Genomic DNA, 15,915 nt, shown 5'->3' on the forward strand with positions numbered 1-15,915 from the left:
TAAGGTGTGTGATCATCAGAGTATCAAACAAGTTTGTTTACCCCCACAGATCCCAAAGAGGAGCAGAAGGTTAGATTGTTAACACTCACTATACAGGTTCTTCAAACATGCTTCAAAGTGACAGTCCTAACTGTCGGACAAGAGCTGTGAGAGCTCTGAGCAGCTGCAGCTCATTAATCCCTTGCACCTTGTACTTGAGTAATAAAGAAAAGAAATGCATTTTTCATGATCTCAGGACATCCCAAAACACTTTACAGTCAACAAAATACATTTAAAGTGTAGTCACTGTTGTAATGTAGGGAAATACAGCAGCCAGTTTGTGCACAGCAAGCTCGCACGAACAGCAATGGAATAGATGACCAGATCATTTGTATGAGTGATTGCTGGTTGAGGAGCCGAGACAGACTCTTAGATAGCAGGTAGCTGACGTTGTTTCTAAGTAAGCTTTCTGGAGGTTGGAATTAGTGGGTCTTCTTTAACGCATCTGATGTTGGCTTTCCTTTCCAATGTCTGTAGGATTTCCATGAGATGAGCCACGGCCTACTGCTCTGGCTGGAGAATATAGATAGAAGGAGGAATGAAATTCTCCCCATCGACCCCAATCTGGATCCGGACACCCTGCAGGATCATCACAAGACATTGATGGTGAGAGCTACATTGGAATCCAGTTTTTTGCTCTTTATTTCTGTCACATTATCATTGTTCTTGGTGAGTCGATTTAACTCAGTTGTATCTAGTACAGTGTTGTTCACTCACCACGTGGTGTTCATTTTTGGAGCCACACAATACTGAGTTGTGTTGAAGTTGCAGCAGTGGGTATGAGTATGGGTGTCACTCACTAGACTGCTATGTTGTTGTCCATCCCTAATTTAGCAAGGAAGACTCAATCACGTTGCTGTTAGACAGGAGTCACTTATCAGACCACGACTGTGTTTGTCTGAACAAGGTCACATGTCGGGTTTCTAGTGACCCGGAAGCTGAAGGGCTACTTGCTCAATGTAACAAGAAAAATAGTCCTCCGTTTGTTACCTTCTCTAGGTGCCGCTAATACATTTAGATCTGTGGGACTGCTCTGCTGTGAAAACAGGGTTGGCCTTCGGAAGGACAGCGGTCCGATTGCTCTCCAGATTTCCTTGGGGAATCTAGTGAGACGGGGGATGCTAACTGAAGAACTTGATTTTGTTTAGCTGGTAGTTGGCAGTTTTCGCAAAACAGTTGAGGTGTGTGAGCGTTGGACAGTGCTGCACAGCTTCGAAATGTGCAATTTTGGCAAGCTGGGGAGGTGCAGCAACATCCAAATGTGTTCAGCCTTCATCTTAATAAATCTGTTAAAATGACGGATTGAAAGGAAGAGGGTGCCATTGGCGTAAAAGGAGAGATTACAGGAGGTTGGCTGTGAGCCAAAAGTCTATTCAATGTTTGGAGGCTGTGTTCAGAAATGGCAGGCAACAGAATGTAAGCAGGGTGGACATGATTGGCCCAATGGCCTCCTTCTGCGCTGTAATGATTCTGTGAAGGCAAGAGTCAGAGCGCAGAAGCCAATATGTTGGGATTTGTCATTTCAGGTCTGTGGCCTTTCATCAGACCTGAAACATTAACTCTGTTTCTCTCTCCACAGATGCTGCCAGACCTGCTGAGTATTTCCAGCACCTTTTGTTTTTCGTTCAGATTTCCAGCATCCGCAGTATTTTACTTTAAATTTATTGTAGGGATTTGTCGATTAATTTCCCTCCTTGAGTCTCCTAACATATGAATTCGGATAAAATAGAGACAGTTTACTTTTGAAGAAATTTAAAAAAAAAAAATAAAGTGGAGCAAACTGTCGGAAACAGAGCACTTCAGTTAACAGATTGTCACCACCCAGGCTCGCTTTGCGGAACAGTTGGATAGCAAAACCCTTTTGAAGCTGTTCTCGTGGTCTGGCTGTGGATGCATCGTTCTCGATAAAACCTCAAAACTATTTTCAAAAGATTGCGCATTTGTTTTATTAATAGTGCATATATTTTGTGTTATGTGGCGATTATGGTGATCTGATCACCACAAGTTTGGCGAGCATTGAAATCCTGTTGGATAACACTGGTCTGGTATCACTAGGGAGGAGATGGCTAAGGGGAGTGGGGAGCGGGGTGATGTTAAGGGTGGGAGGAACAGAAGATAATGCTTATGAGGTAGAGAGGATAGTGCTGCTTCCTAAAATATAGCCACTTTCCTGCAGGGGCTGAGGTTCAGTGGCAAAGTTGAAACACAAAATGAATAGTGCTAAATATCCCATGCACACCCAACATTCAACTGTATCCATTATTAATAATGTAATCTTTTAAAAAATCCCTTACCATGCAACGCAGACAATCACAATTGTGTCCTCACTGGATGTTTACACTACCCCAATTTCAGCAGAGGATCTCTCCCTGCACCTCCCCACTCTCTAACCCTGGGGCACTGCGACCATGTGCAGCATTCCAACCGAGACCAGCTAACCCAACATAGGCATAGGATCTAACCTGGAGCAAAAGTCTGTGCAAAGTCGCTGAGACATTATGGCAGAGCGTGTTCTTAAATTAGAAATTTACTCTGGGAGTTTTGTCAGATGTGCACTAGATGGCACTGTGCCTCACCTTGTGTGAAACCGAATAAAGAGATTGTCGGTCAGAGAGAATTCTCACGCTCACACCCGCTCTGTCTTTCTGTCTGGGATATTCCATGCCATTTCTTACTGACTTGCAGTTTCAACCTCTTTGTATGTTGCTCGCGCTGTATCTTCATCTCTTCATCTGTTTATCTTTCTCTATCCTTGTCTGCCTCCCTTTGTCTCTCTTACTTCCTCTCCCTTTTGTTGTATTTTTCCAATTCCGAGGGAGGGGAGGGTGATGGGAGGATTGGAGGCAATGAATGAGGAAGGGCTGGAGGATAGGAAGGAATGAGGGTTGGTGTAGGGGATGGAGGGGTGAAGGGTAGGAGGGAGGGTGTGTAGGGAAGGGAGGGGGGGGTGAAGGTTAGGATGGCAATGATGGATGGGTGGCGGTGAGGGGGCAGTGGATTGGGGGAGTGAAAGCGTGACGGGGAGGAGTGGGTGGGAGGGAAGTGCAGTGCCTGTGTGGTGGCTTAACATTCACTTCATTCTGATTCAAACGGATGTTGATACAATAAATCAGGATTGTTTTTTCTGTTATGGGTGAGTCAATTTCGCTCCCACAATCAACAAAGTGGCTGCTTTTCAATGTCTCCCGGCTACTTCCTGCCAACACTAAATGCTGCATCCACATCAGTGCAATCCATCATCTTTATCACTCTGACCTCCTACCATTTTAATTTGAACTTTGTGAAGTAATTTGGGTGTGTTACTATTTAACAATTGGTGCTAGTTAGTAACTTAATTACAGTGAAAACCAGATGCCACTCCAAGTCATTCGGTATATTATTTAGTCATTTAAGGTTAGAACTGAGCACAAAAATCAAAGCTGGCACTGCAGTGCAGCACTGAAGGAATGCAGCACTTTCAGATACGACATTAAACCGAGGCCCCATCTGGCCACTAAGGGTGGATACAAGATTCCATGGCACCGTTTCAAAGAACAGGCGAGTTCTTCCTGATGTCAAACCAACATTTATCTCTTAACCAACACTAATAAAACAGATGATGTTTGATCGCTCTTCCTGTTTGTGGGACCTTGCTGTGCTCAATTTGGCTGCCACAATGGCGTATATCACAGCAGTGACTAGACTTCAAAAATATCACTTTGGCTGTAAAGCACTTTGGGATGTCCTGAAGTTAATATGTTCTATTCATAACTGTTGTGACCTGCTCTATATTATAATATGACCGTCTGCGATATGCAGGTCTTCGCAAACATTTTAAAAATTCAAGTAATTTTTAACTGGTAGTCCTGATCTGGGAGCTCACCAACGCTTCTTTCACAGTCATTTGCTGCATCTCAGAAATGGCCGACTGAGGTCAGTGCACTTCCGATCAATGCATTAAGCTGTTCATGTCGGATAAATCCCAGGTGCAAAATCTTCAGTCGCAAGTCCTCAGTTAAAGTTTGTCTTTTCCAGTGCTTACAGTGGTGATGTTCATTTATCTCAGGACGTCATGAAGCACTTCACAGCCGATGAAGTACTTTTGAAGTGTAGTCCATGTTGGAATGGAGGGAAATACGGCAGCTAATTTGAGCACCGCAAGCTCCCTCAAACAGCAAGGAAATACACAACTAAATAATCTAGTTTCGTAATGTTTGCTGAGGGATAAATGTTGGCCAAGACACCGGGGAGAACTCCCCTGTTCTTCTTTGAAATAGTACAGTGGGATTTTTGCATTCACCTAAGAGGGCCTCGGTTTACCATCTCATCAGAAAGATGGCATCTCTGGCATTGCAGCTCTCTCTCAGTACTGCACTTGGAGTATCAGCCTGGGTTATGTGTTCATGTCTCTGAACCCCTGACCTTCTGACTCTGAGGTTAGAGTGCTACCACTGACCAAAGCAATTGGATTCGCAGTAGTTAATATGTATAAGGCTCATTGTTTGATTCCAAGCATTTGATGGTAAAATAATTGATGATAAGGTAGATTATGTCGTGCATCCCATAACAATGGCACTGTAATCCCAATGTGAGTTCTGTTATTTTGTGCATTGATCTAGCAAATCAGACGTGAGCTGCTGGAGTCCCAGCTGAAAGTAGCATCACTGCAGGACATGTCCAGCCAACTACTGGTAAATGCAGAGGGCAGGGATTGTCTCGAAGCAAAGGAGAAGGTTCATGTCATTGGCAACCGCCTCAAGCTTCTTCTGAAAGAGGTCACCCAAGACCTGAAGGAGTTGGAGAGACTCTTGGATGTCTGTGGCAGTCAAGTGGTACGTCATTAACATAAATGCGCAATATGTAAAATCTGTGCTGCCTAATTCAACACAAGTGAAGGCAACACCATCTTCATAAGAATGTCTGGCTAACTTTCTCCTGGGTTGAGATGGCAAAGTGCTTTGTGTTCCTAGTTGTGCTAGATGTTACACACTGATGTGTTTCTTCTGATCTTTTGTTTGTAAACAAAAGCAGAAATATTCTGACCTCTCTTTAGGACGATCCACCTGTTTTAAGGGGAGATGTAGCCTTGGTTGGATCCACTCACACTATAATTCTGTATTGCGTTAGTGTCTATTCATACTGTAACTGTGCATGTTGTGTTAGTCAGGGTCCACTGACACTATAATTGTTTGTGTTGTGTTAATCAGGGTCGATTCAAACTGTAATAGTGTGTTGTGTTGCGTTAGGGTCCATTGACACTCATTGTGCATATTTCAGTTATTCAAATAGTCGTTTGGTAGTACAGAACTTGAATATTGCTGAAAACAGACATTTTGTCGAAGCTATTCATCATGCACTCATCAGGACAATTCGCAAGAATACAAATGTAAGGGAAAGCAACAAATTTATACTATGAGAGCACTCTCTTCTCGATATAGTATAAATTTGTTGCTTTCCCTTACATTGGTATTCTTGCCAATTGTCCTGATGAGTGCAAGATGGAAAGCTTGGACAAAATGTCTCTGTTTTCAGCAATACTCAAGTTTTAGTTATTGTTCATTTGCACTATAACTCTGTGTGTGTTGTGTTAATCAGGGTCTGACTCTGCAGCTCCAGTGTAAGTGCACCTTATATCTGAGTCGAGACTCTACCTCACTCCATTGCACCTCTGAGTCACTTTGTGCCATCACACCTGATTTACACCACAAGGGTGGTATCTCCCTCTGAGATCAGTGGAAACCCTGGGCAGGTGATGAAAACAGCTGCTTACGCCATTTCTCCTGGGTTCCTGTCCACAGAGAGATACACACACACAGGATAGGGACTCCTTGGGATCTGGGGATATCGGTTTGGAAACTATACACTTGATAAGACTTCATATGATTTTGAGATGGAGCTTTGTCAAATCCAATCCAAGTTGGTCTCCTTGCCAATAGACATGAAGGGAATGAATTTGGGCTCAAAACCATTCCATTCATGTCAGAAATACTAAGCAAGTTACACATAGGATGTGCTCCAGTAGAGAGCTACAGCTTCTTGTGATCCCTTACAATGGGAATTGTGTTAAACAATGAGCACAAGAGTATAGAATACAATTAAGCAACTTTAGAAAATCATAATGACCTTGTTATGTGTACTAAATGTTAATTAATTACATATTACATTGAACACCGATTACATTTAAGTTTAATAGCTGCAAGGTTTAGCATTAAATATAAAATGGTAAGACCTTGGCGTTTTCTACATCTGTTCTTGCTTGTGATTTCCACATCTCCATTCACTTCTGTCTGGCAAGTATACAAATATAAAACACTGGCACATAATTCCTAATACATGCATTTGTTTTTCTTCAAATAACATTAAGTTCTTGTTGTGTTGTCAATGCGTCCCTTGGCAAGCTGGTTTAAAGGATCTCCTCTTCCTTTCAGGACCTGGTGTCGTGGTCTTCGGCAGATGATTTGGACACATCGGGCTCCCTCAGTCCCGTGTCTAGTGGAAGCTTGCCTGTTCGATCCAGACTGGTAATTCACTTCCACAAATCTCTATAACGAACATGGTAGGGTGGTAACAAATACCTTTGCATCTGACAGCTGGTGACATGATATCATACCAAGAGCTCCCTGAGCAGGAAGTACAGCCCCTGCCCACCTTCATGCTCCTTCCTTCTTACCTCTGCCCACCCACTCCCCTGTATGGAATTGAGAAAAAGCGTAAATTTTACTTTTGGTTAAATGTTTCTTTTTACTGTTTGTTCTTTTTTTAATTCGATTTTTGAATCCTGAGCGGTATGCTTATTGTTTGTTCCGATATTTCTGTCTGTTAATCAGCCCTAGTCCTTTGAATTGATTTTTCTCCATTCACTAATAGTAGCTTTTCAAAAGGAATACTGGCTTTCCATCACTGTTCAGACTCCCGAGGCATGGATTGCAAACACACACACTCGTACCTAGCGTTGCATTCTCATTCTCCGCCCCACAATATTGCAATCAATATTTAATTGGCTAAAAATGTGGCAAAGACAATCTGAAACCAAAAGCACGATTATGTTGCGAATAATTTGCACTGCAGTGTATAACTTGTTATAATGCCAAATCAATGAGCTAAATAAGAATGGCCTAGTCACAACCACTCATTGAAAAGTGTGTCTTGTGGGATAGTGAGTCACACAGACTAGGACCGTCCCAAATTAGATCACTGATCTCAGCTAGTGTGTAGGGTTAGGGTAGGGGCAGCATGTTTGACCCCTGAATTGATGCACTGACGAGCTGCATTTATAAAAAGTCTTTTAATGTAGTACAATGTCCCAAGGCACTTCACAGGATAGGGGGGTCAAAGCAGTGGGTTTTAAGAAGTATCTGAAAGGAGCAGAGTGAGGTGGAGAGGCTGGGTTGTGAGTGTGACAGAGAGATATCAACCAGCCAACGTTCCCTGTGAGCTGCGTGAGTGTGTGACAATCCAGAAGGTGCTGCTCACAAGTTGTCCCCTTTAAGATAATGCAGTGTGCATGGCTGTGTTTTTTTAAAAAAAATGATGAGTAGGACTCATTCAGGCACAACAGAAAAAGTTTAGAGGGGAAATTGCAACCAGCATACCTTAGTTAGGTGGAGGAAGGACCAGGCTCCGCTCTCATTGGCAGCCCTGTCACTCCCCTTGCCTATCCCTTCCAGAGGTTCAGTTGAGAATTGAGAACTCTGGAATGTGATATGGCATCGGGCTGTCTTCAGATGGAGGTTGCTGATGATTTTGGAGTTGAGCCGTTTCAGCCCTGCCCATGTCAGTGATTAAATACACAGTACAAACTCCATCCTTTACCCTGATAGTCGCCTGCCATTTCCGGGTGTGTCTAAGTCCGGAGTGAGGGGATGAAAGTGTCTCCTCATTGCCAGCTCCAAGGGACCTTCCACTACAAGAGGCTTAGCACTTTCACTGTCTGTTGCAGGCCCCTCAGTTTCCTATCGTTTGTTGCTGAGCCATGCAGTCTCATTCAGAGCATCAGTGCTGTGCCAATCTCAGGACTGTTGTCCCTATCCTGGTATCTGTCTTCCCACTGTAACTGGAAACTGTTACTAGCAATGCCACACTGGCCAGGAGATGCATGACCTTCAATCCTCTGCCTGTGTTGAGTTAACTGACCTGAGCCACAGCTCTGAGCAGGGCCCACAACTGATTTTATTTTTTAGCACTTGTGGATTAGTGATGGGGAAATGTGGCCTGGGTCCCTACTCCAGATCACTGTAACCCCTGCTCAATGTCCCAGCGCCGTGAATGGTGAACGAGTACCAGGGAACCCGACGTCGTGCCTCCTATGACCAAACAGTGCTGAAGCTTACTGTCAGGACTCACATTTGAGCAACTGTCAATGGGGCAAGATTCTGCAGGAAGCCACTGAAAGAGAGACATTTAGGGGTGATTTGTTTAAAATTATGAAGGGGTAGCACAGAATTTTTCGAAATGCGACTCTATCCATTAGTTAAGGATCTAGAATTACGGAGCATAAATATAATATTAAATGTAAGTGCTTTAGGACAGAACACAGCATAAACTTTTTCTTTTACACAGTGCATTCCACAACCTCTCAAACCTCCATCAGAGTTGGTGATTGAAGCAGGAACTATGTCAACATTTAAGTATAGATTAGATAGTTGGTTGAAGGAAATGGGGAATAAAGGGATATGAGAACAGAGCAGATACAGGATTAGGATACTGTTCAAGTGGAGGGTAAATACCAACATGGACTGGATGGGCCAAATGGCCTGTTTCTATCTTGTGATTTCTATGTGGTCATTCTGTGTAAGGAGCTGACCTATTCAGTACAGGAAGGATTCAGGAGCCAGAAACTTAGGATTAAGGAAACCACATCAGTTTGCTGAATTAAACAAACACCAGATAAACATTAGTGTGCACACTTACCCACTGTAAAATCCTTCCAATAACACAGCCGAGCCCATCAATAAGGACACTACGGTTAAGCTGCTCACTAAAGACAGGAGGAAAAGCCAGTTTCCATGTATCATGGATATTAGTTACCTCATCTGATTTTTTGCTGCACTTTTTTTGTGTTCTGTCATCAGTAGCTTTGTCTTTATTTGCCTGGACTGAACATTCTCTTTCTTTACCCCTTCGTTCATTCCAAACAGCCAAGAGGCAAATGTAGCCTCTCCCAGCCTGGAGCCTCTGTCAGCAGCCCACACAGCAGGTACCTTGTTCTCCTGGTTTCTACAGTTTACCTCTAGAGCTCAGAGAGGATGATGGAAACTTCTAGAAAGCATCCTGCATGCTAATCACTGAGGAGGATTGGAATAACCTGTGCGGAATTTGCTTTTAAAACGTGCAACATTCCTTCAGGTTCAGACCCCTCTTTGTGTTAATTCGACAGCAGGGTCTGACTGTTGCTTAACACGTTTACACTCGGAATCGAGCATGCAAAGTAAAAAAGACTGTAACAATTTCAAATATAAATGCAGAACTCTCTCCCCAGATTGCTTTAGAGGTATGCATTTAACAGGTTTCCAAAGTGTTCTCAAACTGCCCCTTCATGCATTTATAGCACGCCAAAATATTGGATGATGTGGAATCCTGCTTTGAAATGTAAGGTACATTTTTAACTTCATTCCAGCGGTTCACATTGAGTCAGCTGTTCATATTGAACATCCTGCCACATGATATCCCTTCTTATAAGTTTCCATCACCTTCTTTGATCCTAGACTTTAAATGAAGCTAGTTAATGGGTTTTGCAGTAACGCAGTGCTTTATACACACTTCAGACACTATCTTCTGGTGCTTGAATGTTTTCAGTGCTGGTTAACAGGAAATCTTATTGGCTTTTCCTCTATCCATTCTCTGTTGCTCAGCAGACTATGCTTGCAAACTAATCCAGCCACAAGATGGCAGAACTGTAGCTATATCCCGCTTCCTACATGTCTCATTTCTGATTGTGTCTCATCGCCCTGTGTGTCCAAGCCTTTTGTTTGTTCCTGCAAATGTTGTCCCCACCCCACCCACCCGGCCCTTCTTACTCGCTTCTAACACAAAATACGAAGAAATTTTGAATGCACCTGAGTCCTAACAGCACCTCGAGGTTGTCTGTGTAACATCAGTGCAGCCAGGGAGCCCTGCGATTGACTAACCTCTATACCAGCCTTTATTGCTTCGAGTGGCATTGATCCAATACATTTTTTAACAGCAGCAGCGCAAGCAGCTGGCTGAAAGTAATCTAACAGCATTTGAAGCTTGCTGTGCAACTCACATTCAAAAAAAGCTAATTCTAGCTGTGGCAATATCGTAAGGTCAGTGTGCTACTGCCTAGTTTATTGTTATTATTGTTTCTTGTCTGTGTACAATATTCAATTTGTTACTCTGACAAGCACTGATATAAATCAGTTTTAACTGAATAGAGGAATAAATCAGGCACACAGGCCTGACAGCTTGTGGTCAGTGTGCCTGGGTATTATAAATGTTTGATCTCGAGCCTTATAGGCTATCAGCATTTGTTCTCCGATCAGAGTGCTTTATGTTTGATCTCACAATGCATGAAGCAACCACAATCATGTACGGTCTGGAATGAGTGTTAAAAGCAGCATTGTTTCTGAAGTTCTGCAGCATGAGTTTCAGTAGTGAAGGAATGGCATGCTCAAAAACTAGGGAGGGGAAAGGGGAGAGGTAGGGAGGAATGCTGTGGTTCAAATCGATTCATCCCAAGTGGTTGAGAGCTGCCTTTTTTTTTTATTTGACCGCTTTTTCAACCAGCCAGCCCACAGTTGGAGTTTGGTGTAAACTGCAGTCAGGAGGTTCACTCTTGCAGAGTGAGGATTCTCTGCTAGTTGCACAATCAAATGACTGGGCAACTGCCCTTTGCAAGTGAGTGGACTGAGGAGACATCAAACAATCTGGGACAGGGGCAATTCATAGGCTGGAAGGGAATGAGACTTGTGTTGTCACCTGACGTGAGCTTGGAATCAGGGATACAACTGACTGTGTGAATTGTGAATGTCTCCTATTAACTGAGATTATCTGTGCTCAGTGATCTTTTAGTAATGGTAAAGACGGAACTTCTGCCTTCAGTGGTGTTTCCAACTTACTCATCAGATCTTCAGATGCTTAGTTCAGTTGGAATTACTGTCCCCTGACCAACCAAACTCTGTTGGTTTTAAGAAAGTATCCAATCAAGATGTCAATTTTCAGACACCGACCAATCATACTTCGGTGTTAAAAAGAAAAACACCTAACCCATCAAATTGTTGGTTTTAAGAAACAAACCAATCAAGTTGTGTTGTATTTAAGAAATTTCCTTGTGTATTAATAAATGGTGGCAGATTCCACTGAATTTGTGATTTTTAAATGCGGTATCGAGACACCAGAGAACTTGTGAAAACCGTATTATGCACAAAGTATGGTTTCCTCCACTTTGTGAACATTTTTCCATGAGTTTGCATTTGCATAGCGCCTTTAAGGTAAAGAAACTTCATACGGTTCTGACATCTGTGGAGGGGAAATCGGCCCGTCTCAAAATAAAATGAACAAGTTGCCAGCCCAGCATTATCTTGCAAAGTATCGCACCATACATCTTGTGTCGTCTTGTGTATGGAGTTTGAACAAATTCACATGCTACACCACAGTCTGCTCCATTTGGGAATCACTCAGATCAGGAGTTAGCGACAAGGTTAGCGGGACGTAATATTTGTGGTGTGGGGCTGTTGCCACTTAAGGCTGGCCTCAATTTCAGTCATCTTTTGCATTCAGTATGCAGTTAAACCCCAAACTAAATCTGAGATTCATTTAAAGGTGATGCAGGTCGAACCGCATTATAGCAGAGACAAAGAGAAATATTCTCTACCTGTGTTGGAGCGATATTTGGTTAAAATGTTTAATTTTAATAAAACAACCTGTTAGTGTACAATGAAGTACTGCTTGTTCCTGTTGTGCCTGTTGCATTTCATTAACTCCCATTATTGGCATTCTCAGACAGTCTGAGGTAATATATAATGGGACTTCAGTAAAGGAACACTGTGATGCTGTTTAATGTGCCATGACTTTCAGTGCTATAATGGACTTTGGAATGACTGGGAGAGAAGCCACATCTCTAAACTAAATCCTGGAGCACTGATGCAGTCCTGGTCACCCTCAGTTCTGCTTACTGCCCTTTTAAAGGAAAGATTACTCATTACAGCAGCAATTGAGTGTTATGCAGGAAGGTTTAACAGATCTATTTGCTTATGTGTTTACAGCAGATCGCTTTGTTGTGTAAGTGCACATCTTATCAGAAATTGTACCTATGGATCTAAGTTGAACCTGAGATAATTGCATGAGAACAAGTAGGGCTTCAATTAATACAAGCTTCCTGTATGGAGATTTTAGGGTCAAATACTTCTAAATCATATTTTAGAATGCAAAATCAAAACGCACATGATAACAATATGCCCAACAAAAGGTAATGTTGAGGTAAAGATGAGCCAGGATTTAATTGAAAGGTGGAACAGGCTCAAGGGGCTGGATGGTGCACTCCTGTTCCTAATGTGTGTGTGTGTGTGTGTGTGTGTGTGTGTGTGTAGGCCATTCAACCCCTCTAGTCAGTTTCACCTGTTCCATGACGTGATAGGAAATGACAAATGGCTAATGCCTTACTGCTAGTCCATAAAGTGAGATCATTGCTCCCAATTCCTTTCGGCACATAGCTGATTTACGTCAGCTCTTCCAAACCAGGTACAATCCAGAATAAGAATGAACTGGGGGAACGCCAACTTCAATGGGCTAATGATGGATCTGACCCAAATAAATTAGAATCAAAGGTTGGTGGGCAAAATGGTAACTGGAACAATGGGCTGCCTGTAAAGAGAGTGTTCAGGCACAGTCAGGGTATATTCCCACGAAGGGGAAAGGTAGGGCAAACAAATCCAGAGCTCCCTGGATGACAAAAGAGATAGAGATGGAGATTAAGATGAAGAAGGAAAAAATCTGTTTATGGCAGATGTCAGGTGGATAACACAATCAAGAACCAGGTGGAATATAGATGGTTCAGAGGGGAAGTGAAAAAGCAAATGAGAGAAGCAAAGAGAGAGTATGAAAAGAGACTGGCAGCTAATAAAAAAAGGAATCCATGGGCATATTAATAGTAAAAGTGTGGTGAAAGGAGGACTGGGGCTGATTAGGGACGAAAAAAGGGATTTACACATGGAGGCAGGGGGCATGGCTGAGGTATTAAATGAATACTTTGTATCTATCTTGACCAAGGAAGAAGATGCTGCGCAGGTCATGGTGAAAGAGGAGATAGTTCAGACACTTGAAAGTTTTAAAATTGATAAGGAGGAGATATTGGACAGGCTAGCTGTACTTAACGTTGATAAGGCACCAGATTAGATGCATCCAAGGATACTGAGGGAAGTGAGAGTGGAAATTATGGAGGCACTGGCCATAATTTCTCAGTCTTCCTTAGACTAGGGGGTGGTGCCAGAGGACTGGAGAATTGTAAATGTTGCCTTGTTCAAAAAAAAGTATAAAGATAAGCCCAGCATCTCCAAGCCAGTCAGTTTAACCTTGGTGGTGGGGAAGCTTCAAGAAACGATAATTCGGGACAAAATTAATAGTCATTTGGGCAAATGCGGGTTAATGAGGGAAAGGCAGCATGGATTTGTGAAGGACAAATGGTTTTTTACCAACTTGCTGGAGTTTTTTGATGAGGTAACAGAGAAGGTTGATCTGGGCAATGCTGTTGATGTGGTGTACGTGAACTTCCAAAAAGCATTTAATACAGTGCCACACAACAGACTTGAGCAAAATTATAGCTTTTGGAATAAAAGGGACAGTAGCAACAGGGATGTGAAATTGGCTGAGTGACAGGAAACAGAGTAGTGGTAAATGGATTTTTTTTTGGACTGGAGGAAGATTTGTAGTGGAGTTCCCCAAGGGTTGATGTTAGGACTCTTGCTGTCCCTGATATATATTCATGACCTAGACCTTGGTGTACAGGGAACAATTTCAAAATTTACAGATGATACAAAACTTGCAAACATTCTGAACTGTGAGGAGGATAGTGTAGAACTTCAAAAGGACATAGACAAGTTGGTGGAAAGGCTGACAGATGAAGTTCAATGCAGAGAAATGTGAAGTGATTCATTTTATCCAAGTTTGCTGATGATACAAAGATGGGTGGGAAAGAAAGCTATGAGGAGGACATGAAGAATTTGCAAAGGGTTTCAACTTGTTAAGTGAGTGGCAGTCGTGCCATGGGGAAGCTCTGCCTGTATTAGTGCACCTGGTACATGCAGAAGTTCTATCAGTCTTGGGCAACACTGCGTTTCAAAAAAATACATTTTTCGCTAAATGCCCAAACCATTCCTGAGGCATTTGCTAATGGCTGTAGTGGATGATCCAACTTCTTCTAAAGGTCAGAAGAGAGCAGAGTTAATGCGCTGTCTTGGTGACTAAATTATTGACCAACTTTTTGTAAGGGTGGGGATGGATAATGGTTCTATGGTAGCCTAGTGGTTATGTTAATGAATTAGGAACTCGGATGTTGTGAGCTTATGTCCCACCAAAACCAGTTGTGAAATTGAATTCAATAAATTTGTTTGGCACCAGATATGTAACTATGAAAGCCCAACTGGTTCACTAATGTTCTTCAGGGAAGAAAACTTACCACCCCCTACCCAGTCTATGGAACTCAGTCCTACACTACGGCATTGATTCTTCAAGCTTTCAGGGCTACTAGGGATGGGCAATAAATGTGGCCTTGTCTGTGGTGCCCAAGTCCCATAAATAAATTCAGAAAGGCAGGAGCCTGTGGATCTGAATTTTTGTCACAATGTGTGCAGGTGAAGCATCGATATGTTTCGGGGCAGTGCACATTATTGGATTGTGCTTTGTAAATGAACGGAAAGTTTCCCCATACACACTCAGATCTGGTCATTTACGTACGCACTCCTGCCTTGTGTCCGAATCCGATGGCTTTGAAAATCCCAGCTCCGCAGCACAAAACAACGTGGGTTCAGTCCCTATTTGTAGTTCGCTATATGCAGGTGGATATTCCGTAGAGTGAGCAAACATGGAAATCCATACACTCTTGTACAAAGTAATAATGGGCCGTTACTTACCTTTTGAGGAAAGAGGCCTCGATTTGGTTTACAATTTCTTGGATAAATATGGATTTCCCTCATGTTGAATGGTTGAGGAATTTGCTTTGCCCCACCCTATTGCATATGTCTGCAGAATTGTTTTGATTTGCATTAAGGAATTTGTAAGGAAGGAGTTACTGAATTTCAATTTAAAGCATTTAAGCAACGTCATGAACCAGGGGAGGGCAGCTCCAAAGATTGTAAACCACTAATACTGCAGAGAGCCGGCACAGACACGACAGGCCGAATGGCCTCCTCCTGTGCTGTAATCATTCTATGATTCTAGGGATGTAGATTAATTTCATTTTCAAAGTATCAAAATGAGGCAGACAAATGCTGGGAGAATTCACCAGAGGAGTGGTAAAAGCGGTGAGGCCCAATGTGTGATTTCCAGGCAGCTGCAACTGGACTTTTATTTAAGCAGAGCTACATGATGTCTTTAGTTGCCTAAGGGGAGCCTATTTTGAATTGTTCTATAATTGCAGCGGGAGATATCGCCAGGTTTTCTGGCATCTCTCAGTTGCGGCTTGTTAGCGTGCCACGTGTTGTAGTAAGAGGTACATGCAAAGTTAATGGGCAAGTAAAGACCAGCTAGTCCATCGAGCCTGTGCCACATGATCATGGCCAGAGCATCCTGTCTAAGCACTTCCTCCCCTTTTTCCCTCTTCCCCAGTTCCTGCCTCTTCCCCCGCCAGCTTATGGAGCTCAAAACCTGGGCAGCTCAGGCCTATTTGCACATCCATTAATGCTTTGTCTAGGGTTGCGGTTCTGGCTGTGTAATCCTGGAGGT

At 42.8% G+C, this 15,915-nt stretch overlaps 1 protein-coding gene across 15 annotated transcripts in view; it reads left to right on the forward strand.

Moving 5' to 3' along the window:
- The window catches only part of LOC137376257 (nesprin-1-like), a 500,292-nt gene that overhangs the window by 482,522 nt on the left and 1,855 nt on the right, over positions 1–15,915 (forward strand). For 14 of the 15 annotated variants that reach the window (XM_068044433.1, XM_068044435.1, XM_068044437.1 and 11 more), the window contains 4 exons: positions 517–645; positions 4,638–4,850; positions 6,447–6,539; positions 9,156–9,214. In XM_068044433.1, coding sequence (XP_067900534.1) covers positions 517–645; positions 4,638–4,850; positions 6,447–6,539; positions 9,156–9,214 — 494 coding nt within the window. The remainder of the gene's footprint in view (positions 1–516; positions 646–4,637; positions 4,851–6,446; positions 6,540–9,155; positions 9,215–15,915) is intronic. The other variant, XM_068044441.1, reaches the window with a different exon arrangement.

The sequence above is a fragment of the Heterodontus francisci genome, chromosome 13, assembly GCF_036365525.1.
Source record: "Heterodontus francisci isolate sHetFra1 chromosome 13, sHetFra1.hap1, whole genome shotgun sequence".
Classification (NCBI taxonomy): domain Eukaryota; kingdom Metazoa; phylum Chordata; class Chondrichthyes; order Heterodontiformes; family Heterodontidae; genus Heterodontus; species Heterodontus francisci.